Source organism: Lethenteron reissneri, chromosome 11 (assembly GCF_015708825.2).
Source record: "Lethenteron reissneri isolate LAM-NWPU_2019-01 chromosome 11, ASM1570882v1, whole genome shotgun sequence".
Classification (NCBI taxonomy): Eukaryota; Metazoa; Chordata; class Hyperoartia; order Petromyzontiformes; family Petromyzontidae; genus Lethenteron; species Lethenteron reissneri.
Genome location: NC_083789.1, coordinates 3099205 through 3126039, shown reverse-complemented (window position 1 = coordinate 3126039; position 26835 = coordinate 3099205). Strand labels below are relative to the sequence as shown.

Genomic DNA, 26835 nt, shown 5'->3' with positions numbered 1-26835 from the left:
AAAAAAAAGAGTCGTGCCAAAGCTGGATTGAACATAGGAACATACATAGGACATAAACAAGAATAATTACGGCAAAAGTCAAGTCAATGAATAAGAATGGTAAATAAAAAAGAATGGTAAAGTCAGTTTGGTGACCTGCCTAGTGCTATGATAATTTACGAGATGAAAGAGACAGACACAAAGTTTGTTCCATTTAAGTATGATTAAATCATGGCATATATTATTGACTGTTATGACAAAACTTACTAAACTATACCTTCGAACTTGCCAATGTTGTATTGTCCAATACACACGTGACGTTACCTTTAAATTAAATTGTACTGACATTGGCATGTGTCCCGTGTATCATCATCTGGGATCCAATTTATCTACATATTGAGTACAGCTTGTACAACACAATTCAATCGATTAAGACTGCTTTTGAAACGATTTAAAATTACGCTTTTCCTACGCCACCAATTGTAACCACTCCCAAGGAGGGAATGGTTACATTTCCTTTCTAACACGCAAAACACACTCGCCGTACACAACATTAAGCATGCCTTACTAGCAATGCATTGACCAGTGTGTATTGACATGAGTAACCTTGTGTGGGTTACGCATTAAACAGCAGTTACAACCTAAATATTCGAAGATAACTAATGCTTACCCATTGTAATATATTGTACAAATGTTTTTTGTTAACAAATACATTTTTACATTTTCTCAATGCATTTAATATTACATTGGGGTGTTTGCAGCTGTTTGCAATCCTGTATATTGCATGCTCAATTCCAAACAGACTTCCTGCATTTTCCCACTCTCCACTGAGAAAAAATTTGGCCCTCCATGATCTCCTCTAGTTTAAAACTACCAACACAAAACACAATTTGCCAAAATAAAGGGACATTTAAATATATAGAATTTAGACTAAAAGGACTGTTTTATAAACTTTCTGTTTACCTGTAGCCAATTTATCTTGCTTGTTATAGCAGCTCGCCACACAACATTGTGCGCGTTACAAATCAGACTTACGTGTAACATTCAAGATATGGCACCGACACACAATAATAGCCTAGCGTCTTCAAGGGAAATGCAACCCACACAAACACAATTAGGTCATTTTTCATTACCAATATAACAGTTCCCTCGCAATGTAATAGTTGAACTAACTCGTGCAATTAAAACACACAGTCAAGTTCCTCCCTATAAAACAACGTGAATGCAGCCTTTGTGATTTTTAAAATTTTCTTACATGCAAGTTGGTCCATGAAACAAAATAACATGAAACAACTTCCACTGTTGTACACGGTGCATCGTGGTGTAGCTAGAGTAGTGAGGCTCCAGCATGGCTTGAATGGCAATTATATATCGGACGCAATGGCATTGCACCTGAAACTCACATTTTGCTATATTCTTGGTTCTTTTGGTAGTCACGTAGAAGGGAAACAATAAAATAATACAAATATTTTTATTATTTTATTGTTAATAAAAATGAATTTTGTATTGTTAATTAAAATAATTTGTATTATTTTATTGTTTCCCTTCTACGTGACTTTACCGAAAGAACCAAGAATATGAATCCCTGCAGTCACGAAAGCTTTAAATCTAAATTTAACATTTTGCTGTTCTTTTCAATTCCGTAAAAAAACGAGTTAAGCTTCAAATCGCATTGGACAGGTCATGAAACCCAGTCTTGGTATGTAGTAACAAGACAAATATTTATTCTTTGGGGTTGTCTTTCTTGTCCACTTTACAGCGTACGGCACAATTTTCATATGGACTAGGTCAGTAAAGATTCATCACCTGAAATGTAATCCCATTACTCGCAAGTGCAGAAAACTGCGCAAAAACGAAGTTATCCCTTCAACCAAAGAAGATAATGTGCAAGACAGAAGGAACAGCTTCGTCGGAAGAAATCTACAGCCTCGTGAAATTAGACCGTAACACAGGATGGTACAACAGCATAGAACAAAGTACGCAGTAGACATCATGGAAAGCGCAAATTAAACAGTACATATTCTGAACGCAACAATGCAGGGGAAAACAGGCAGCGCAAGTGGGGCAGTACCAACAGCACCAATGAGACAGTATAGGGCAGTACAGACAAGATAGCAGACAGGAAAAACAAGACAAAAAGAGATGACTTTGTATTAAATTGTCACTACTAATTGTGACAGATCATATCACATCAGGGGTGAATCGATACGTGCACACTCATAACCAGTTGCAGATATTCACAGCAGGCATCAAACCATAAGCAATGTGCCGACTGCCTTAGTGGGGATTGCACCGATGACGAGGCATTTCAGCCACGGCAGCAAAACTAAAATGATACATCTGTTGTTTAACACAGCCTTCTGTGAATTGCATTATTCATGAGAATGTGGAATACTTTGTTGTTAAAGCAAAGGGTCAAAGGGCCTGCAGGCATCACTGGAATGTGCATCATCCGGCACTGGTAATACACTGACTGTGCCTGCAAACCCTCAAGTATTTCCACCAGATCCACAACTTATGTGCAAAGCAGACAGAAGATTTTTAGTGGAAATCAATACTAATGCTACGGTGCAGTGAGCCAAAGCACACTCACACATACACCAACGGTCGCTCGATATACATTTATTTATTATTTTAAAACAAGGTCTTTGTTGTCGTCAGTCCACGAGTCCGATTATGGAGCGCTGAAACAACCATAAACCGGGTAATAAGAGAACATAAGCTGTGACGCACTTGTGCCAAAACGTCGTAACGCCGGACTGAGTCGTGCTCGTGGATGAACTGCAGCACGTCGTCACCCCAGTGTCCCCGATGAGGAAGCGTCGACGACTCATTTGTTGTTGGGGAAGGTGGTACGCGCACTCCGCGGTGTGGGCATGGCCATGAGTCCCGGCTTGCGACTGAAACCGGTCCAGCTTGCGCCCGTCGCGCGCCCGGGGGGGGTGCAAGAGCGGTCCATGAAGCCCACCGCACCCCCGCCGCTCTTGACGCTTCCGCGCTTGCGAGCGCCGGCCCGGCCCCTGCCGCGGAATTGGCCGCCGCGTCCACCGCTCGAGTAACTGCTGTGGGCAATGGAGAAATGGTGGAGAACGAGGGGGTGGGGGGGGCGAGATGGTAACTACCTCGCTTGGTATACAGGAGGTCGTGGGTTCGATCCCAACCCTGACCCCCTGGATATTTGGGGTTTGCGTGTTCTCTCTACTTGTGGTCACGTGGGTGTTTCTCCGGGTCCTCCGGTTTATCCCTCAACATTTAGAAACATGCGTTTAGAGTAATTGCCTGCGATAAATTTCCACGTGATAAGCCACTTCGTTGAGCAATCATTTGTGCGGTCAGGTCACTTCTATTTTACCTGGTAAAATAAAAATAGTTTATAGAGAGGCAGCAGTGGGGAAGGAGGCATGGACGTAGCTGGCTAAATCACGGGGGTCTAAAACTATGCTCACGTCAGCATAATGGCAACTCCCCGAGCTAAAATCAATACACTGCAACTTCAGTTTTTTCCCGGAAACACACCCTCGCAGCCTAAATGGGAGCAAGAAAACAAACCTTGCGGTGGTGCTGCAGTTAAGTGACGGTGCCACGCGTGCATCATATCAGTCGCCACCACAACAAATGTCGTAAAGAGGCATTATATGATCGGCAAACGGCCGTTTTAAATGCTCTGCATATACCGGCATCAAGCGGAAAAGGTCGTCGTAGGCAAAGTGCGGTTGCCTTTTCGAGGACAACAACGTCGATGTCGCAGCCCTCCAAGAGACTCGCGCTTAAACGCCTGTGTCACAGGCTGTCCAACCTGAGTGTCAAGCTTCTTTAATTAAAAAAAGTCAGTTATAACCATGCATTGCATCAATGTGAATTATTACAATGTTATGATGATGTAATACATTAGCCCATAATTGTTTGTTATATCTTGAATCTGTGTCATTAAATCAAGAGCCCCTTTTGGAGGGTACTTACATGCATCTAAACAGTGTATTAGTACATGCCTATTCGTGTTCATCGGCTGCCCTCTGTGGGAAGGAACTCACCTGCCCTCTGCGCCGTCTGCCGAGACTCTACGCCGCTTGTAGTTATTGCCCTTGTAACTCCGGCCACCGCCTCTCGCCTTGCGCTTGCCCGCCCTGCCACGGCGCCCCGAGCTAAAGTACGCGGAAGACGATCCCGCCGATGGCGGAGGGGATGGGGGGACATACGGTGATACGTGGGATGTGCCAGACGACTGCCCGGGTTCCATCGGGCGGCTGCAATCCAGCCACGTTCCTTCGGTAGAGTTGGTGCTGTTCCCTGGGGCAGAGATGCATAAATGCAGGAGTTTAAGACTTTACATTTCGAAATTTTGCTAGGTTATTTAATTCAGTGCGTCTCTCTCCCTGTCCCCTCATTTTTGCAAGCTTCTGCAGCGTGCCACTCATTGACATGCTAATTTCTCTAACCCCTCCCTCTCTCTCCGCCCCCGCCCCTTCTCTCTATTTAAGGCCTCGACACAGAGACATGGTTTCTCTGTGTGCCTATGTACGTCTCTCTCTCTATGTATCTCTGTGATATCTGTCTCTACTTATATGTCTGTATATATGTCTCTGGTTCTGTGTTTTATCTCTCTCAAATTTAGCATTCTCAGGAAGAACGTAATCAACCAGGTAGGGTGTTGACTGTTATGTTATCCGACTCTCTGTTATATTACATTACATTTCTAAGTATACTAAATTTGTGTTTCTATTTCATTTATACCTGATGATGATTGCTTGTGTTGCAATCGAAACGTCGTATGCTAGTATTTAATTTATTACTTTCTCTTTATACGTGACTTTACCGAAAGAACCAAAGAGTAGTTTAAGACCAGTTTAACACGTAGGCTTTCGTGACCAATATTATCCATAATACACGTTTTGTGGGTTAGATCGCTTAAGTATATAAATGTATCGCTAAACCCGCCACCACCCAACACAGCCAATTATTAAGGTTTGTTTTAAGGAACGAAACAGGAGGATTTCTCCACAAATCTGGCTGTCGCCTGATGAAGCTAGTTGTAATTACTGGCGAATCCAGGTAGCTATTTTGACTATACCGGGCTCTTAAGTACAGCAAGTCGAAGGTCTAAACTCAGTTACGAATAACTACGCAAAACCATTATTTAGTTTTTCACTTAATATACCGTCATCCAGCTATGAGGCCTAAAATAAATACGGGTATCTTGCCACGTGGCACTCTTTGAAGGACACACACACACTAGGTGTGCCACCGAGTGTGGATACGAGGTATACGAAGGGAATCTTGTTGTCGTTACGCGACATCATTTTCCAGTGATCATTCTCGGACAACAAGTGATGTTACCCTGCGCTCAGTGCGACAGCTCAAATGAAAGTGGATTGATCCCGTGATACAATGTTCACGGCATTATACCAATAAGAATCGAAGACTAGCAAGGCAAAGTTTCACACCAAGTAGCCAACGCAGGTGTGTAGGGTCTTACCTGGGAGGCGCCACTGTGTGTACTTGCTCATGACCTTCAAGACCTCGGTGCCATACTTTTGCATCTTGTCTTCCGTGACGCCCTCGATCTGCAGGAGAGCCTCCGCATCGTCCGAGAAAGATTCTGTGGTCATCAACGACATCCAAAAACGCAACGCATTCAAATGAGCACAGGGCCGAATCCCATCTCCGTTTCTGACCCTTAGCCAGCAGGAGGAAATGTATACATTTTTACGGGTGGTAATCTGTACAACTGTACGAATATCACTGTTGACGGTACTCTACTTTCATCAGGCTCACAGAGACAACCGGCAAGGTCAGTCCACGGACAGAGGATTGAACTCGAAACCTTCAGGTAGTTAACATCGTGCCATGGTGGCGAGATGTTAACTACCTCGCCTGGTATACAGGAAATCGTGCGTTCGATCCCGACCCTGACACCTGTATATTTTGGAGTTTGCGTGTCTTCTCTCTCTCCCCGTGGTCGCGTGGATTTTTCTCCGGGTCCACCGATTTTTCCCTTCACATTTAGAACCAACGTGCGTTTAAGAGCATGCGGCTGCTATACATTTGCCGCACGATAAGCCACTACTACTACTACGTTAAGCTATCATTTGTGATCGCCGGGGTTGCTTCTGAAAAAATAGCTACGTTGCTCAGGGAGGGCCTTACCCGATAAGATAAAAAAAAAACAATAGGTTCAAATTTGGAAGATCGCGTGCGTCCTTCGTACCCGCGATCTTGCGCAGCGTGACGGTGCTGAAGACGTTGTAGTACTTGATGCCGTGCTTGTCCCCGAGGCGCCGACACAGCTCGGTGAGCTCCTGCGCACACTGCTCCGCCATCACCTGCACCGTCGAGGAGCCTCCGCACACCTGGGCGCGGCTGCGGCGTATGCTGCTGCTGCAGCTCTCCGTCTCCTGCAGCTCCACCTGGGGCACACATCGGGGGACGCGCGACACGACTGGGTCTAAACTATTGCGCTGCCGCGACGAATTCGTCGTTATGTGCTCCAACAACCAGGTCGAGGTTTTTGTTTTCATGCCATCTCCAGCAAATTTTTCATCGTGGTTGCGGATCGGATTTTCCACGCACCTCCGATTAGCACGGTTGGCTATGTACGGTGCAAAAGAAGTTGAATATATATACATACATAACACAAAATAGTTAGGGGGGGAGGCTCACCCTTCTTGTCACGTTTGTTGTTGAACGGGAAGTGATGGACAAGGCATATGATTCATCGGCATTGGTCAGACACATCACGCTGGCCGTAGCTCGTAGGGGGTTTCCTGCCTTCGGGAGACAGGATGTGGGTACGACCGCCATTTTTCAAGGGGCCCCGAGTAATCAACCACAAAGTGATCTATGACAATTTTGAGTTCATCAACCCTTTCCCGTTCCGATGATGTACAGCACGTCAACGTACAGGCACGTCAACGTACACGTACGGCATCGTACGTCAACGGAACGGAATCGGAGTAAAAGGCCATGCGGGAGGGCGTGTGGCCCAGCTTGGCGCCAGCCATCATCGAGTGCGGTCGTGTCGCTGCGGTTCTCTGCGGTGAGTAGATTGTCTTTAAAAACAATGGCGTTACGCCTCCTCGAGATAAAATTAACGCCGAACCGCTTGCGCGTGTAATGTGAGGACATATCCGGGTTGCTGTTGGATTACACCTCGTACGATGATTGGCTCTGCCGGTCCTGGCCCATAGCCAATGGGGAGAAGTCTAGGGGCGTGGCCCTGACGTAATGGGAAGGTGACATCTGTAAGTAGAGGATTGGTTCTGCTGGCTTTAGCCACAGCCAATGGGGGGACGAGTCAGGGGCGTGGTCCTGGGAGCGTACCATGGAGTCTAGAAGATTCCATAGAGGCTAACCAGGATTGGTGGAAAGGTACCACGTGACCCAGGTATTAAAAGGGGTGGGGAGACGAACAACACGTGGTCAGATCTGGAACGAACGGAGAGTGAGGCCACGCTGGAGCGGGGTCCAGGCTGCCACGTGGCCGCGCGTGTCTCTCTCCCTCTCACGCTGTCTGTCAGCAGCGTGAAGGAGTAAGATGGGAGTGTTGTGAACGAAAGACAAATAAAGACCGGATTCCAGAAGTCGCTTCCACGACCTTTATTACACGCGTTCCGAGATTCGGCGGTGAACGGGACACCCGCCCTGCGACTTGCAGACGTCTCGGAACGGGAAAGGACTGAATAAACCCAATTGTCCCAGCTCTAGGCCGCGGAACTGGCTCGCACCTTCAACATCGTTCCAGCGAGCAGGTCGTTGCCACGCGATCCGACCCCGACGTACGACACCGCCTGGTCGTTGCCGGTGATGTGCAGCTCCTCGTGCAGCAAGCCGTCCAGCACCAGCTTGCGGAAGAGCCGCTCTGCGTTGTGACGCGAGAAGCTGGAGCCAATACCGAACATGGGGCCCGAGGTCATGCGGGCCGACTTGTTGCCTTGCGTGGGGGAAGGCCACAGAAACATGTTACCATGGTTATGAGTTTTGTTTTAAGGGTTTAGTCGACGTGTTTTTTGTTTTTTAAACACATTTGCCCACGTCCAAAATTTCGAGCGATTAATTTAGCATGCTGCGCTACATTTGTGGGAGGCATTGGGAATTGCACCAAGAGGCAATCTACACAGACCAGCGTGGTCAAGTATGGTCAAATAATCCCGTCGACCTACACAGATTCGGGGAGGTCCCCTTTATACGCAGAGTCGTCCCCCCAACTTCGTCTGGCTTTTAAGACGTTTTACCGTTTCAAGATTTTAAAATCAACGCCTTCCTTCTCCAAAAATCCGATGCGATCAGCAAGGTAACTCGTTTACGGTGAACAAAAAAACCACAGGCGTACGCACGCTCATTATCTAATTTCTTTAGAACTGCTTTCAATGTTTAGTTTGTTGTCCTTCCCCCGCACCTCCGATGAGCACGGTCGGCTACGTACGGTGCAAAAGAAGTTCAACGTGTGCACACACACAGACAGAGCCAAGCACGCGGGGGTACCTAGGAAGATGTCGACGAGCATGTTGAGTGTGTAGCGCGTCGTCGCCACGCCCCCCCTGCTCCCCCAGCTCGACGATTGCAGGAAACGCACGACCGTCTTGACGTTCTCCGTCACGTCGCGTAAGCGGAACGTCTGTTGCGGACAAGGAGGCGACGAGCCGCCGCCGTGCGGTGAGCAGTTGAGCTCGACAGACAGGTGCATCAGCCGATGTCGGTTTTTTAGAACTTATTCTGGCTGAGGGTCTGTGTCCCCCACTTGCGATACGACGTTTTCAGAAGGCTCCCCTCCCCCCCCCCCCCCCCCCCAGGTACATTTGACATAGATGTCAGAGCTCACCGTAAACCATACATTCTCATTAACTTAAATACATTTAAATTCCTTTAAAGTTATATTCTTGGTTCTTTCGGTAAAGTTTCTTCTACGTGACTTTACCGAAAGAACCAAGAATATGAATCTCTGCAATCACGAAAGCTTCAAATCAATACTTTAAAGTTCATTTCCGAATTTTACATCTTAACCATGTGTATATATATATGTGTCCCCACCAAGTTACGTTAGTAAACGCATTTAAAATATTTTTTTGAAAACTTTGATTCATGTAGATAAACAGTCCCCCAATAAAATGGCACACGAACATTGAACTTCGATTTAAAGCTTTCGTGACTGCAGGGATTCATCTTCTTGGTTCTTTCGGTAAAGTCACGTAGAATGGAAATAATAAAATAATAAAAGTTAAACATAATAAAATAATTATCACGACGTTTCGGCCACAATGCAAGCAGCCGTCCTCAGGTGAAGAACAGGTCTCTCATTCAGATGCTGTCTTTCTGACAGACCTGTTCTTCACCTGAGGACGGCTGCTTGCGTTGTGGCCGAAACGTCGTAAAAATATTTTATTATGTTTTATTTTTATTATTTTATTATTTTATTATTTCCATTCTACGTGACTTACCGAAAGAACCAAGAAGATGAACATTGAACTATCGATACACAGCTAAGGATCAAATGTGACTCTATCCAGCACTAAACTCCTGCTTAGGATGTTGTTTTTAAAGGGAGACTTCAGGCCTCACCTGCATGCTGCTGCAGTTGTCGCAGGCCACGGTGGGGTTCTTCCGGCAGAAGCCCGGGTCGAACCCCTTCTCCCCAAAGTAGGCGAGCAGCTGCAGGCGCCGGCACTCGGAGATGTTCTCGCAGAAGTGGACCATGCTGTGGAGGTTGCTCATGTGCATCTGCTTGCTCTCACGCGAACCACCTTCCCTCTCCGTTGCTGCATCGAAAACATCAAAACGAAGTGCTGTGTAAAACTAATCATTACTGGCAAAGACTCATTAGAGAATCCATTTAAATTGAAACAGAAATAATTTTAATCGCTCTGACAGCTACAGGCTGAGTGCAGCCTGGAAGCATATTATTAAATAATACATATTACAATTCCATATAGGGGAAACAAATACTAATTAACCGATTACTAATGTAGCATATAATTACAACAACACACATTACAACTGATTACTAATCTACAACTCACGTCGTAACAATTGCCTGATTTCCAATCTAGTATATAATTACAATACCCCCCCTTCGCCTCAAATCGTTGCACCTGATGAGTTAAATGATGACGTCACCCTGCTGCTGCTGCTCTACTTAAGACCGGGAGCAAGAGCAGAGCCTCACCATTATGGCGAATTGCCCGATGATGCTGGATGCAATTACCAGCGAAACGTCGTACTCAAAAATTGTTAGTGTTGTGGATTCACGCTTCAACACACCGGTGGGCTAAAGTAGTGAACTATTTGTCTTTTGTCAACGTGACACCTTTTTTTGCTGATTGGCCGTGTCGGATGGTGGAGGGTTACGACACATTTATAAATAACGCGATCTAACCCAAAAACGTTTATTATGAATAATATTGGTCGCAAAAGCCTACATGTTAAACAAAATGTAATTTTTTTTTACCAGGTTAAGGCCCACTGAGCTATGTGTATCTCTTTTTCAGAAGTGACCTGGCCACAAATGATAGCCCAATTAAGTGGCTTATCATGTGGACATTTATAGTAGCAGGTCAAACACTCGAAAAGCATGTCGATCCTAAACGTGGAGGGAAAAAAACCAAAGGACTCGGAATCCACACGAGCGCGGAGAGAACGTGCAAACTCCAAATATACAGGGGTCAGGGTCGGGATCGAACCCACGACCTCCTGTACACCAGGCGAGGTAGTTGACAATTCGCCACCGTAATGAGACATCGCGCGACTTAAGCACAATACACGGTCTGTGTCGTTTATATGACAGTGCATTCGAGTCGATGCTGAACACACCCCTCTGGAGCCGACATGATGAGTAATGTGGTGGAAGTCAACAGTGGTCGCCCTATAGCGAGACCGGCCCCCGTCATGGAAATGTGGAATTTCCACCACTGGCTCAGGGCAAACAATGGAAATAATCATTGCTTTAATGACTGGCTGAGCAGAGAGACACTTTAACGTTCAACCATGAGAGCATCAAAGTACAAGTTTGCTTACTCTTTAGTTCTTTCGGTAAAGTCCCGTAGGTGAAAATAAAAATAATAAAATAAAATGAAAACAGTTGCTGAGGCATACCTCAGCAAATGTTTTCGCTGTGGTTGTCCCCACCTGAGGACGGACGCTTGTGTTGCGCCCGAAACGTCGTGATTTAATTTAGTTATTTTAATTTAATTATTATTTTTATTTCCACCTATGTGACTTGCAGTCATAAAAACTTCAAATCTAGAATTACAAGTTTGCTTTTATTCCTTCCTTTTCCCCACTGTCGACAACCACCTTTACATCCCGTCGTTTTTATACGCAATATAAATCCACGTTGCATCGCACTCCAAAAACACGTGGTAGTTCCCACAACCAATACGAAATCGCGACGGCCCCTCGCGTACAAACTCACAGAAGATGATTCTGCGCAATCGCGTGACGTCCCCGTAGCCGTAGAAGAGCACGCACTTGGCCACGATGCCGTCGCGACCCGCGCGCCCAGACTCCTGGTAGTAGCCCTCAATGGACTTGGGCAAGGACGCATGGATGACGTAGCGCACGTCTGGCTTGTCAATGCCCATGCCAAACGCTATGGTGGCGCAAATGACCTGCGGCAATGCACAACCAAAGCATGTAAACGCAGCGTACACTCGAAATATACGACATACTTTTTTATGGATGATCGCTATTTGACCAAGTGGGAGAACGATGCGGTGCATTAAACACTATTTCTGTTCCGTGGTGGCACATGCCTGTAAGCCAGCTTCAGGCGAGTAACTCCTACCAATAAGGCAACAATGTAGCCAGTCGATACCAATAATCAATTTAGACTAGGGTTGTTCAAAATGTTAACTGGCAAAACAGTACTCTGAAAGTCAAGACTCCATCATCGTTTCTCGTGGAACTTTCATAATTAATGCACGAAATGGCAAACAAATCGGAAGGGCGGTAGGCCTAAGGCACCACATCGTACATTTGCCCTCCTGCCTCAGTTCAAAGTGCAGCGGTGCAGCTCCTTTCTCATGCCACCATTTGCAGAAGACGCGCCACTGAGGGCGCTCTAGAAGATATTAGATCTCATTTTCCACGGGGACAGAACATGTTTGAAAAGGTGGGCATACCCATACTTCACCCCATCACATGCAACCTGCCGATATTTAAAATGCTGGGTGGACAGAGGCAGCGAGATTGAGGAAACCTATCGGTGTTGCAACTGCTGCGCAGAAAGATTGAATCGAACTGGCGACCTCTATATACTGCAAGTGCCGGAGTACGAACCATCGCACCACACAGCAGTGGTCGTTGGTGATGCATCTGGTAGAGGCTTCTCTCCATTCTCTCCCTTGAGTCTCAAGGGGATCTTAGTGGCAGCTTTGCCTGTGCGGCACAAGTTCAACGCAGGACTGCAAGTGGGCATCAGTCTGCCAGATGCATCACCAACGACAAAGGTGCACGCACGAACCTTGCACCCGCGCTGGTTGATCCAGCACTGTTGCGACTGGTCACGCTGCTTGTCCGTGAGCCCAGCGTGGTAGCTTAGGGCATCCAGCCCCGCCCGCCGTAGGGACTCGGCCATGGTGTCACACTCGTGCCGCGACAGGCAGTAGATGATGCCCGAGTCGCCTGCGGACACACAAAGATTCACTTGTAGCCTTTACCGGACTGTTGGAGGAAAAGTGCCGTTAGCGAGCACCTATGAATGCCGGTACGGCAGACAAGGGGGTGGTGATGTGGCCAACACCATTCGCAGCCACCTTGGGTTTCCCCCCACACGACGGTTTGCACACCACATCAGCTACTCATTTAAGGCTGAGTCAACCTAGGGGAGCCACAGGACTGGTTCTGATATCACTGAACTGGAATGGCTGGGTCCGTAGCACAGTGCGCTACCCACTATGCCACCACTCCCCAGAATACATGCACGGGCACACACACGTACATGCAACACAGAGTTTAAGAGACTCCACATTTAGACTAACGGCAAGGACTGTTAGCAAAGACTCATTAAAGTTAAGTGAGCAAATAATGGGGCGGTGTTCTCAGAACTACAAATGGCCATTAGTGCCAAAGGTGACATCACACTCGATAATCATTTAAGGTTGAATTAACAAAGACACAGTGATGACACCGGAATCATTATACTACTTGTAACGAAAGATGTACATGGATAGACATTTCATGCCATATCGTGGCAAAACTACAGCAACACATGTGTGCGTGTGCGAGCGTGCATACGTGGGTAGTTGCTGCGTATCCACTGCACGCAGTCTTCCGCAACCTTCTTGGGCTTCTTTGGCAAAACCTCGTACTTCAGGTTATCCCTGTTGAAACTCTGGATGAACCTGAAAAACAGTCAAGGTCACACGCCAACATATGCAAGATCATGTAATGCTAGACTGCTCGGACGACCATGAACACATTCCTGCGGAGGGAGCTGGTAGGAACGTTGGGTTGCTCGGTCAATGGCCAGGGTCAACGGCGGCGTGGTGTATTCCGCAAATATGTCCGACTGTGAGGGCGGGCACAAGCCGGCGTGAGTAGGTTAAACGTTGAGTTTTATAAGGGCACCACGGGGTGACCAGCCCCTCCCCACCCAGCCCCACTCCTCCCACCCCCAAGCCAGCCCCTCCCCACCCTCCCCACCCAGCCCCTCCCCACACAGCCCCTCCCGACCCTCCCCACCCAGCCCCTCCCTCCCCACCCAGCCCCTCCCTGCACGACAGACGGACGGACACAATAATCCCCTGTGGGCTGGTGTAACCAGGGGGTTCCAACCAGTAAAAGCATCATCTGCATTGAAGCCAAAAGTTGGTGAAGATCACCTCAATATATACAAATGCTTCATCAACAACATAGCCGAGTTGACCTAGGGGATGCCCAGAACCGATCAAAAAAATTGTTACCAAATGTAAGCCGTGAACGAGAATTTAACTCGGGTTAGCACGCTAACCACGGCGCCACAGCTCACCGCATCCAATTACGCGTGCATGCACACACACAGCACCATGCCGCTTACAAAACAAATGCAAAGATCTCCCGTATAGCTTAGACTGTTGGGGAAAGTGCTGTTTGCGAGCACCTATGAAGGCCAGAACGGTAGATGAGGGGGTGGGTAGCCAACACCATGCCCAGCCACCTTTTTCTACCCAGTGGTGATGTTTACACACCGCACCAGGTACTTATTTGAGGCTGAGTCAACCTAGGAGAGGCCCATGACTGGTTCAGATAATTGTCACCGATGTTGGCGGTGAGCGGCCATTGAACTTGGGTTGTTGGGTTCGTAGCGCAGCGCGCTAACCATTACATCCCCGCTTACACACACAGACGCGCGCGCTTATGAGAGCACACACGTGAGTGGCGCCTTCATGGTGAGCTGGTGCAGGATGTCGGTCTGCACACGTGTCGTCGCCGTGGCCGTCAGCGCCATTATGGGAACCGTCGGGAAACGGCGCCTCAGCTCCGACAGCCGCTTGTAGTCCGGCCGGAAGTCGTGTCCCCACTGCGACGTGCGGATTGTGAGCGACACGCGGCGAGGAGTTGTTATGAACGGATTGGCAAGGGAATGGGAAGATGCTTGGCAGAGTAGACTTCCTTTAAATGTTGCCAACTTAACCCTTTCGTCATCACTCTGTGGTTGATAAAGTGCCACTTTGTATCAAGTAAACAACGGTCATATTTTGGAGCCTCTGGAATCCACTTTAGGAATGCAAAATTTCCACCACTAGCTCGGAGTTGCAACAGAGGCAAGCACCGCGGGACACTTTTTTTGTGTGTTTGGTTTGTTGTCCATCCGACACACCTCCAATTAGCACAGTTGGCTACGTATGGTGCAAAATAAGTTCAACGTACATACACACAAACAAGACGATGAAATATTGAAACTTACAAATATAGCAACCACTAAAGTCAGTATTTTCCATATAGTTCAGTTTCTGCACGTTATGGCCTGTTGAAATGACAACAGTTGCCTAGTCAAATTACACGTCTCTGAATGTTGCCCGAGGCATCTGCATGTCCCACACAGTGTCTTCATTCGAGTGGATGGGAGGAAAAAGAAAGCTTACCTGGCTCACACAGTGGGCCTCATCGATGACAAAACGGGACAGCAGCTGCCTCTGGTAGAGATTATCGAGCGCCGACAGCAGACGGGTGCTACAGCTCAACTGCGCAAGAGCCACAAGCAGAGGGGGCAACACCGACACAAACCAACCAGATTGGAGCGGGTTTAAATTGACCATTTAATCGACTTAACCGGTTTAGGCATCCAGTCTAAAAGCAGTTATTCTATTTTTCATCATTTTCGTTTTTTGTAAAGTACGCAACCTTAGCTCAGCTCGTAACAGACTTAACAAGTGTACTTCATGGGCACATTCTCAAGTAATTAAATAATGTGACATCATTTGGTGTTTAACATACCTGATGGGACAAAATGTGCAACGGAAATTTTAATGTAAAAAATGATATTGTTTTTATTGTTCTTGCTGGGCATAAAATGCAATTGGATTTCATGACCTAACGAGAGTCCACTAAAATTAGAAACAGTGCTATCACAAAGAAAATAGTCCCCTCCAATACTCGATCGGTGCAACGAAGATACTGGCGGCGAAAAATAAATATAGTTTGCAGCCCCAAGTGGCAGGCTCATGTGAAAATAATCTCCGGGTCAGACGAGGCATCCCTGGCAACAGTTCCCTCACACCTGGTGTGAATTAACAGTTGTACCTAGAGCCCATGTATGCAAGTTAAAGTGGTGATCCTCTTGTCTTCTGCCTATGCACACACGGTCACACCTTTTCTGGTGTCACATATAAGAGCTTGACCACTGGCTCCTTCTTGGCGAGCTGCATGTAAATGGAAGCCAGGTCTCCGTCATTGATATCACCAGAGAGGTGAGTCGCCGGGATCTGTGAGACACGCAGCACGAGTAGCACCAACACTCACCATGCACACCCACACACTCTGTGCACCTGCTCCATCTCCGCAAACATATACACACGCACACTCTCTACCACCGAAGACAAATATTCCCCATATAGCAAGCACCTATGAAGGCAGGCACGGCACACGAGGGGGTGAGTTGGCAGCCGCACGCCCGACCAACTTTGTCTCCCCAGTGGCGATGTTTACACACCGCACCAAGTACTCATTTTAAGCTAAGTCGACCTAGGGAAGGCCCAAGACCGGTTATGGTAATCGCCACTGGTGTTGGCCGTGAGCAGGAATCGAAATCGGGTCCCCAGTTTGTAGCGCAGTGTATTAACCGCTACTCTACTGCTGCCCACTCTCTCACATCTCACACTCACTCAGACACACAGACATGTGCGCAGCAGTCATCCTTCATCACACATACATACACACAAACGTGCACATTACGAACATGGCATGGAGAGAAAAGCAGCTGCTGTAATATAATCACGATCTTCCTTCTGGAATTCCCTCCAACTTTGCTTCGCGGTTTTCCACTCTAATAAATTTAATCCACCATGTAATTTGTTTACCTTGGAACGAGTTGGGATGAATGGTTCATCCCTCCATGATTGGAATGTCGATATTCTGAGTCGTAATTATATTCACACACTTTGATTTCTCTTGTATTGTATGCAGTCTGGATAATAGTCTGAATTTATTTTGCCAACATTGACCATTTGATGCATCTATTGTGAACATAAGAATCAATCCCGATATCTCGAGTGACAAAACATTGTCACTTTTATAAGTGGAACCTTGATGATCACTGTTATATTTATATTTTGAGCAGTTTTAGAAGTAGGACACTTTCATAGTTAATATTTCAGCTATGATACTGGGCGCACAATAATGTACACTTGCAAATAACACTGTCGCATGAACTTTGTAAGCATATATTGTACTTGGGTAATCCCTTAAATAATAAATTGGCAGCTGTCAGATGAACACTTGAACTTGGAAAGTTAACAGTCAACCTGAGCCAGTTAGTTTAATGAAGCAAGTATGCTAACAACTAGGCTACTAATTTACCACACATTCACTATAACTATCGATTAAACGATCTAAGATTAAGGATAGATGTAGAGGATATTAATTATTTTAGATCAGATGACTGCCAACTGAAATTGTCTTCTACAAGAGGCATCTTGGTGAAATTTAAGCTGCAGTATGCGATTGTCATGGGTGTTGTAAATTGCAACGCACATCAAGTGATGCCAAACGCTGAACTTGGTCGACGATGAGAGACCTCAGCGGTGACACCACCACGCTGACACCCGGAGACAGACACGCAGGGCAGCTGGTAACACAGACTCTTACCACCTCCTGCACACACACACAAACACACACGTACATGTATGCAGACACAATAGTCAAAAGACAAAGGCTTAGCCTTGTAAACCAGGGGCAAGAGACCTCGGGGATGAAGTTGCCACGGCACATACTGAGGTGTGTTTTATTTATTTAGTTGGCTTGTTTCACCAGGCGAAAACTTGAGGCCAGGGTAGAGAAACCTGGCGCATCACTTCCCGATGCCTTCATCTTTCCATTGCTGATCTTCATACACTGCACAAAGTACTGGCAGAACGCTGGATTGCCATAATCAAGGCCTAGCACAGACTCGGATACCATTTGCGCACTAATTTCATGCACGGCCAGGAATTGAATGTGGATTTTCAGGTTTGTACCTCAGCAAGCTTACAAAAATATAAACATCAAAACCAGTACTCGTGCACACACGCACTCAAAGACAGACTGACATGACATGCTTTGGTCAACCCCATCAGTCAGAGGACTGAAACCCCTTCCCCCCACGGACAACCGCTAGAATTGACAACAGTGCTGTGCAGGAATATTGAAAGTGCATGCATATTACACAACAACAACCGCCATTCGCCACTAAGTGGCAGTGACGTCACCACACAATAAACAAGACAAAGCTTCCCCGTATAGCTGTAACAGTCTATAGGGGCACGTACCATTATTAACGAACACCTACTAAGGCCGGCACGGCACACGAGGGAGTGGGTGGCCAACACCACGCCCGGCTGCCTTTGTCTCCCGAGTGGCGATGTTTACACATTGCACCAGGTACTCCTTTAATGCCGAGTCGACCTAGGGGAGGCCCAGGACCGGTTCAGATAATTGTCACCGGTGTGGCCGTGAGTGGGAATCAAACCCGGGTCGCCAGGTTCGTAGCGCTAAACGCTACGCCACCGCTCCCAACACAACAAACACATGGATACATACACACCGGTGGGCATGAGAACAAAGCAGTCCCGGTTGAACATGGCTGCGTTGATAGCTTCTAGTTGGTTTTTGCGAAAGCGGAGGAGGCCAAACTTGTGCCGGAACACCTTGAGCATCTCAGCGGAGTGGGGGAACGATGTCCCTTGGAACTCGTGCAGAACTTGCGCTGATACACACACGTGATAACAAAATAACAATAGATATTATAACTTACTTGACAGGCGAGTCTACCATAACTCTTTTCTTAACATGGGTGACATAGAATAAGACATTTTGTTTACGGTTGAAACTTGTTATCATCAATGGAAACATTTTTCCTGCTAATTTACAGTCAGTATTTATTTCTTTGCTTTCAGACGGGCTCGAATATGGCTCGGTAAAGTACCAATCTCGATGGCCAACGACTCATGAACTGACAAAGCAATTGATTTACAAATTAGTGCCATCAACTTTGAAGGAAATCGTTTAAAAGACGGCGAGTTTACCTTCGCGCAATGAGCTTGCGGTGATTCGACAACGTCTGTGCAGGCGTGGCATGGACGCCCGTAGACAGGCTTTTACGCAGTGGGGGTCCTTCTTTGATTGGCTTGGGTGTCATACAATCAAAGCCTTCTTGCCCATCTACGCAATCACCATCCGCCACCTGCTGTGCCCAACTTTCATCATCGTCGTTAAAGTCGTCGATGTCAAAAGCAACGTCGTTTCGGAAGCGTCCGCCATCGTTGTCCTTCTTTTCGGCGATATTTTCCGAAAAGTCGTAATCGTCGCTCAGATTGTCGTAGTCGGGGGCGTCTTCGCGAGCGCGGTCGCACGACGGCTGGAGGTCGCCCCCGCGGGGTCTCCACGTATGCGGGAGGCGCGTGTGAAGCCCCTCGCGTGGCGTTGGGTGTCTCGTAGCTGGCGCTGATGGCAAAGGGACTCCAATTTTTGCTGACATCACCTGGGTTTCCAGCCCTGTGGCTCACAGCGTCACCACGACCGGCACTAGCGGCCACAGCTTTCGTCATGAGCGATGGAAGATTTAAATCATCATCGTAATTCATGTCAGAGTCACCATCATTATAATAATTGCGCTCATTCGATTTTATGCGCAAAGAACTCGTTGATTTTGAGCTCGCGCCTGGGTTCGGGGTGAGGTTTGAGTCTTGATTTACTACATTCACGTCCGATGATCTCCGATCTTGAGCATCTGAAATCGTATGTGGTGGGTTGGTTTCCAATATGTCCAGCTTCCGTATAATGGCTTTGCTGAATAGAGAGCAAAAAAAAAAACCCATAAATGTTCATATTATTATTTCAATTGCACAGCGCCTACACAACCACAGTCACTGCAAATTGCAGGGAAATAAAAATGATTTGGAAATGTATTGTTCAAGTAAAAAAAATGTGTAATGTGGTTCTATTGGTACTTGCCGCACTAGCTGAATGTGCCATTGCACCTGGCAGTAAGCACAAATGCATACCAATTTAAATGTAAGTGGAATCAAACGTGTGGCTGTATTCATGGTTGTGCAACTTAAAATTATTACCATCTTCACTAACAAGTACTGCCACATAAATGAACAATATATGCTAATATTTTGTAAATTCTCCTTATTCATGAGGCATAGATAATATACTTTAAGATCCTTGTCCAAAATATTAGCTTAGTATATAGTTATACAGCCATAATAATTTTAAAGCCAATGTTAATCAATTACAAGAGGAAAATATATCCATTTGGCATTGTACATTTGGCTGTTTATTTTCCCTACACAACACCATACTTGCTTATGTAAGTGCAATTCACATGTGACTAAGCATGGTTGTGTGTGACAATACTGGCTGATAAGCATTTGGTTGTTCTGGTTTGTGTACTCACATTGCGTGTGGCTGTATGGGAGAATGTTAGTGCAAATGTACATGCAGCAGCAGCACTGTGATTGAAAATGTGTTGTATACACAACTGGAAGTGTGGTTAGAAATGTAACTGTGCCTGTTTTCAAGTGTCAGGTTTATTTTGTTTACCCAGGTGGAAACGCAAGAGACCAGGAATCGTCTCATTTGCAAGAGTGGCGAGGGGAATTAGTCTGCGAGTCGCGGGCGATGATTGCTATGTACAATCCCCAATGGAGTAACTTCAAATTCTGGCACACAATGGTCTACTCTTGCAAATGAGATCAGGGGATCTTTAACGTCCACTTTAAAGCCAATGGCGAGTATTAATGTTTATTACACCCGCAGTAATAATCGGGGCGGCCACTGGATTCGAACCATGAAGCTCTGGAGCAAGCGGCGCTGCCGATGGGCCACATCACCGCATGTGCGACATATTACTATTTTACACTTAGTTGCAAATTCTGATCTGAGGCTGTACATGCAGTTGTAAGAGCAATTCTACATGCAGTTGCAATTATAGTTGTGTTCATTTTTTACAGTGCAGTTGCACTTACAGGTGCATATTTAACTGCATGTGTACATGAGGCCTTGTATTTCTATACACACACACACCTGCTGTGCAAGTGACTGATATTTATTTGGCTCCATTATTCGCTCTGCATGCTTACTGCTGCTGTGGTGTGCGGTTGCACGTTAATTCATGCACGTAGGTGCGACACCCACCCCCTGGCGAGGTGCGAGAGTAGCTTGTGGGCATCGGCGGGCGGGATGGGCAGGCTCAGGATGGCGCGGTGTGGCACAGTCTCCAGCAGCGCACACATCGAGCGTGACACATCGCACAGCATTGTACGCAGTTGCCCTGCACACAGGCAGCACATCAAACACAATCTTAACCATCAACCAGGAGGCCACATGTCTTCAGATATGCTTACAATAGGCCGAGTGTGATTTGTTAATTACATTTTTCAGGTCATGCATTGTGATTTACCAACAATCAAGAGTTTGTTATACATATGCCAGGCGGTGGTGGCTAGATACTCCTGTAATCCAGCATGTGGAGGTGAGGAACGGTGGATTGTACGAATGTTGTGAAACTCTGTTCCCTTTAGCATCAAGGTGCCATACCCTGAATCGCCAGAAGGCCGTACAGCAAGTGCATTAATTGCCATCTTTTCCATCTCTACGGGAATACAGTGTTGCCCCCTCGTGCACATTGTTTTCTCCAGGTGCTACAGCATCCTCCCTCTTGTACAAATACTTATTGTTAATCGGCTGAAAACATCTTAAAATAAATATCCAAAGCAGACTATTCTGAAAAAGAGTAATATGATTCGATGTGGCTTCCCTGAATAAGTTAATTATTGTTATCATCAATTCACATGCAAGCACATCTTCAAAACGCTTTGGCTGCATTTTTAGTCATAATGTGTGAAGGGACTTTGTGGGGCACGATACAAAATATTACCCTCCATATAGCCCCGCAGCCTATAACAACTGCTATAGACTCAACCCTGCAGAGCTTCCAGCTTGGCATCTGATGAGGTCAGGTACATTCCGGGTGATTTTGTCATGGGGTTTCATTAAAACTTACAGTCATACCTCGGTATACGACCACTTCGGAATACGTCGAATTTGCTATACGTCGTGTTTTGACGAGAGAAAAAATGTCTTGGGATACGACGTCTTGCTTGAGATACGACGCGCTTGCTAGAACTTGCATGGGTCGGGATGAGTCACCGCGTACACAATACTGTTATGGCTCTAACAAGCTGTAACAGTATTGTGTGGAATGGCCAGACAATGTCACATTTCAGGAACATTCTTAGAAGGCAAAAACTAACTTCAATGGACAGGTTTTTAGTAAAACTCAAACCTGGTGAGCTTCAACCAGGTCCAAGTCAAGAAAAAAGAGAGAAAAGAGGAAAAACTCCAGAATTTCAGCTTCCTGAAGTTTTAATCCTCCTCCTCCCCTTCCTCACCACCATCCTCGCAGGCTATCAACTCCTCTCAGCAAGGTAAAGTGACATTACATTTTATTTTTATTTAAATTTATTTTAATGTATGCATTTTAGTAATAAGTAGTGTCTAAATTATTTTATACAACCCCATTAATATATAATATGCCATTTAAAATATCATTTCTTATACTCTGGAACGGAAAATTTCCTTCTTTATTTCTTATGGGAAAAATTCATTTGGTATACGTCATTTTCGGTATAAGTCCTATCATCTGCGACGAATTAACGACGTATACCGAGGTACCACTGTAACTTAGGATTTGCATGCTACGTGTATGTCACTGTTCCGAGGCAGATGGCAACATGCCCATTACCTGGCTCTGTGGGCATACTGGAGGGCAGAGTTGCGTTGTGGCCCAGGCTGCTCACAGAGACGACTGGTGGGGGCGACGGAGATGGCGGCACATACTCGTCCTCAAATGAGTCGTCCTCAAAGTCAACTGTGGGTTCAAGGGTGGATGATGATGAGACAGTGGTTTACGACTGCAGTTACGGTTGGTTGTACAGCAAATTCTCGATTATCCGGGATAATGTGGGGGGATGGGTGGCCAAATTAACTAGAATATGGATGATGCAAAATATCTGCATGTTACCAGGCACATGTACATATTGCAAACCTATGTAGAATGGGGTTGAGGATTTAGAATTTGTCATATGTTTCCTTGTTTCTTTCAAGTAATCGGTTTACGTCGTGACGTGTTTACGGCCATGCAGGCACTGATCGCATGGTGCCACGCTTTCCGTTATTTACCATCCAAAAGCGCAAGAAAAACTTACGTTCATGGAGTTCGACAACACCCGGGTCGTATCTCATCTCTTCACACGGAGTTCCTTTAAATGCCCACAAACACACAGAGAACCCACATTATTAAGCAATGAAATGTATGGGGCCAAACCTCCCCGGCACATGTAACTCACATTTCCCCTTATATGAGCAACATAGCCATTCAGTAGTACTGGTAAATGACTTGAGCGTGCCACGCCATTATGTGCATGAATCTTGGCCAGACTGGGTGGGTGGTTGATTTGGACTGTCTGCATTACAAACAGACTTCGTCATTGTATTCCATGAGCTTTTCTGTGCTTAAAATACCCGAGGATAAAATTCCAGGTTCAAACATCAAAGAATGAGCCATTGTGTAGCAATGTAATTACACATTTAAAAAAATACAAACTTTTTTTTAAAATGACTATTCATAACATTTAATTCCATGCGAATATGTAATTAAGGTTAGGCCGCTCTACCAATAGATGATGGATCACACTTTCATTGCACCAAGTTAATTACTTTATAAAAACGAATTGATTGCAAATATATCACAGACACATATTTACCACTTAATCGGTATATTTTTTTTTTAAACCAGTCCCTTATGTACCATTAAAGCATGGAGACGTCTGGCCAGTCTGCAAATCGGTCCCAGGAAGTAAAGGTTGCTCAGGAACCAACACCGTAGCATCGCCATAGTCATCATCATCCTCATCATCGTCATCAATTAAGATCCTCCCACGCTTTCTTCTTACGACGATGTCATCATCATCGTCGTTAATACGCCCGTCATCAACGGCTACGTCCGAAACAGTAATGATGCTGTTGGAAGTGCCTGAGAGGCAAAGAGCTGTTGCTGGAACGTTCTCTTGAACGAGACCTCCGCCATTAGCTGGTTGGACTGCTCGCAGGGCAGAGCAGTTCAGAGCTCTCTGTTGCTGGTGGGCTGGTCCCATTTCGAAGTCATCAAAGTCCGAGTCTGGGTTTGCATCGTCAAGATCTGTTCGTGCGTTCGCCGTAACATCGTCCACCACACTCTCAATCTTCTGCTCGCTAATCGGGCATGTACGGTCACCCATGGGTGTCACCCATGCCACTTGACGCGCCGGAATCGGCGCCGGCAACGTGACCGCGGGCTGAACCGGCGAGCGAGTCCCGGTCGACGGGGGCTTGTCGTTGTTCGGCACCCGAGAAGTTGTTGCAATCGACGCTGTTGCCAAGGTCGCTGCGGTCTGCTGAACGGAGGGAGAAGGCTTCGGATCTGGCCTCTGCAGGAAGGTGCTAATGCGGCTCTGTTGCGAGTTCTGCAGGAGTTTTTGTGGACCCCTGTTGGTTCCGACAGGCAGTCTCCTGGTCGGACTGCCAGGCAATTTATTTGCAATGAGAACGCCACTGGAGGGAGCGAATGTTCTCTTTGGAAGGGCACTGGACAGTTCTGGAATTGCTGGGCCGGATCCTGTCTTTTTAAATGTGAATCCAGCCCTGTGACACACAACCAACCACACACAACGTAAAATTATGTTGCAGTGAATTTACTAAGTATATGATTGAAAGCTACAGACAAGAGACAACACACTGTGGGGCCAAGTTTTTCAAACAAGTTGCAGTTTTTGCATGTATTATTATCAATCTTCACAACATATTGTTCGAGCTAAACAGCCGATTAAGGCAAGCTACATTTTCCACTCTTCTGGTATTTACTCACATTCTACAATACGAATATACAGATAAATATAACCACAAGTTAGTGTGTTTAAAAATATATATATACAATAGGCGACGTTTTGAGTAATGGCTCTTCTTCACAGAACATAGAGAAAGCGGAAAAATAGAGTAGGTATTAAGAGTTGGAGACTAACTATAAACTTGTATTTTACCAGGTAAGGCCCACTAAGCAAAATATCACTTTTTCAGAAGCGACCTGGCCACAAGTGATAGCCCAATGAAGTGGCTTATCATATGGAAATTTATATCAAATACTCTAAAAAGCGTGATGTTGATTCTAAATGTGGAGGGAAAAACCGGAGGACCCGGAGAAAAATCCACGCAACCACGGGGGAGGGAGAAAGACATACAAACTCCAAATATACAGGCGTCAAAGTTGGGATCGAACCCACGACCTCCTGTAAACCAGGCGAGGTAATTAAACTCTCACCACGGCGTAAATGTCCTTTGCTGGACAACACTCGCTGTACGTGTTCACCTGCACTTGTCCACACAACGGTGCACGTACAGATATATGTGTGCGCGAGTCTCACTTGGGCTGGGCTGCGGGAGGCGTGAGAGCGGCATTGCGGGAACGCGACAGCTTGTTCTGATGCAGCCGCAGTTGCTCCTCGAGATTATTCTGAGGCAGGGGGTTCATCCTGAGTGCACACATTCATACAAAACATTAGAAACACCCATCACCACCACCACGACGAAACACCCATCACCACCACCACGAAACACCCATCACCACCAGCACCACCACCACGAAACACTCATCACCACCACCACCACCACGAAACAACCATCACCACCACCACCACGAAACACCCATCACCACCACCACCACGAAACACCCATAACCACCAGCACCACCACCACGAAACACTCATCACCACCAGCACCACCACCACGAAACACCCATCACCACCACCACCACGAAACACCCATCACCACCACCACCACGAAACACCCATCACCACCACCACCACGAAACACCCATCACCACCAGCACCACGAAACACCCACCACCACCACGTAATCAACAACAAAAAATCACCATGCTTTCACGCACCAGATTTTGCAGACAAGTTAACAACTCAAAAGGTACCGAGCCAAGCTAAGGGCTGCCTCCCAAGGCCTGACCAAACAGACGGTAGGACTTTAGCTGTTTCTTGAAAGTCAGAGCGCATTTGATGTTGTGGATGTGCAAGGGATTAGAGAGTTCCACACCAGGGGGCCACAGCAGACGACACAGTAGTAAGCATCAACCAATGTTGTCAACGCACAATATAAACAATAGCAATTATAAATTTTGATTTAAAGCTTTCGTGACTGCAGGGATTCATATTCTTGGTTCTTTCGGTAAAGTCACGTAGAAGGGAAATAATAAAATAATACAAATATAAAACAATAAAGATTTTCTTGCTGTGGATTTCACACCTGATGATTCTAGATTTGAAGCTTTCGTGACTGCAAGGATTCATATTCTTGTGTTTTTTCGGTAAAGTCACGTAGGTAAAAAATTAAAATTAATAAAAGTAAAATAAAATTAAAATTAAATAAAAATCACGAATTAAATTTTTTACCTACGTGACTTTACTGATGATTGCTTGTGTTGCAGTCGAAACGTCGTGAACATTTTTATTGTTTTATATTTGTATTATTTTATTATTTCCCTTCTACGTGACTTTACCGAAAGAACCAAGAATATAATAGCAATTGTAATTAAGAGCCCTGTACTGTGCAACGCAGCGATGGGACATGAACAGTTTCCACCAGCGGTCCAGGGCCCACACAGTGGGTGAAAGTCTGCAGTTGATGGAGGGGCTTTTTTGACTTTCAGAAGTGACAGCGTGACGGGTAAAACTGTGGAGGGCGAGATATACAAAGAAGATGACAGTGAAGATAAAAGTGAAGATACAAATGAAGACGCTCCATAGACTGTGTGGGCTTTCATACTCATAACATCAACCTGCCCACTCAAGATCTCAAATCACCACTAAGCTTCTCAGGACGACATTGCGTGGATCGCTAAATTATAGATCCCATTACCGTATAAGCTTTTCACGTCATATGAAAGGGCAGTTCTGAGAGTTTCAACTGCTGGCCACGGGCTAACATTTGTGGTGAGTGATCTGAAACTGACGCTGGACCACTCACCTCAGCAAATCCGCAATGGCCAGCGTGGGGTTCAGTGTGGTTGGTGGTGTAAGTGGTTGTGTGGCTGTGGGCTTCAGTGTGGTGGTGGTGAACGTGTGAGTACCTGTGTAACTGAAG

General features: G+C 46.2%; 1 protein-coding gene across 1 annotated transcript; it reads right to left on the bottom strand.

The window, feature by feature from the left end:
* Nucleotides 1-898: 898 nt before the first annotated feature.
* On the bottom strand, nucleotides 899-26835 carry LOC133341280 (recQ-like DNA helicase BLM). Its single transcript, XM_061549787.1, is given in 25 exon segments — nucleotides 899-3041; nucleotides 4011-4266; nucleotides 5453-5575; nucleotides 6185-6383; nucleotides 7701-7906; nucleotides 8458-8590; nucleotides 9532-9728; nucleotides 11381-11576; nucleotides 12431-12591; nucleotides 13204-13310; nucleotides 14319-14467; nucleotides 15033-15131; nucleotides 15759-15872; nucleotides 17140-17229; nucleotides 17231-17259; nucleotides 18188-18349; nucleotides 18669-18702; nucleotides 18704-19000; nucleotides 19002-19431; nucleotides 20785-20920; nucleotides 22394-22519; nucleotides 22857-22910; nucleotides 23459-24330; nucleotides 25107-25214; nucleotides 26822-26835. Coding segments are annotated over 24 exon segments (4509 nt in total). The 5' UTR covers nucleotide 25214; nucleotides 26822-26835; the 3' UTR covers nucleotides 899-2809.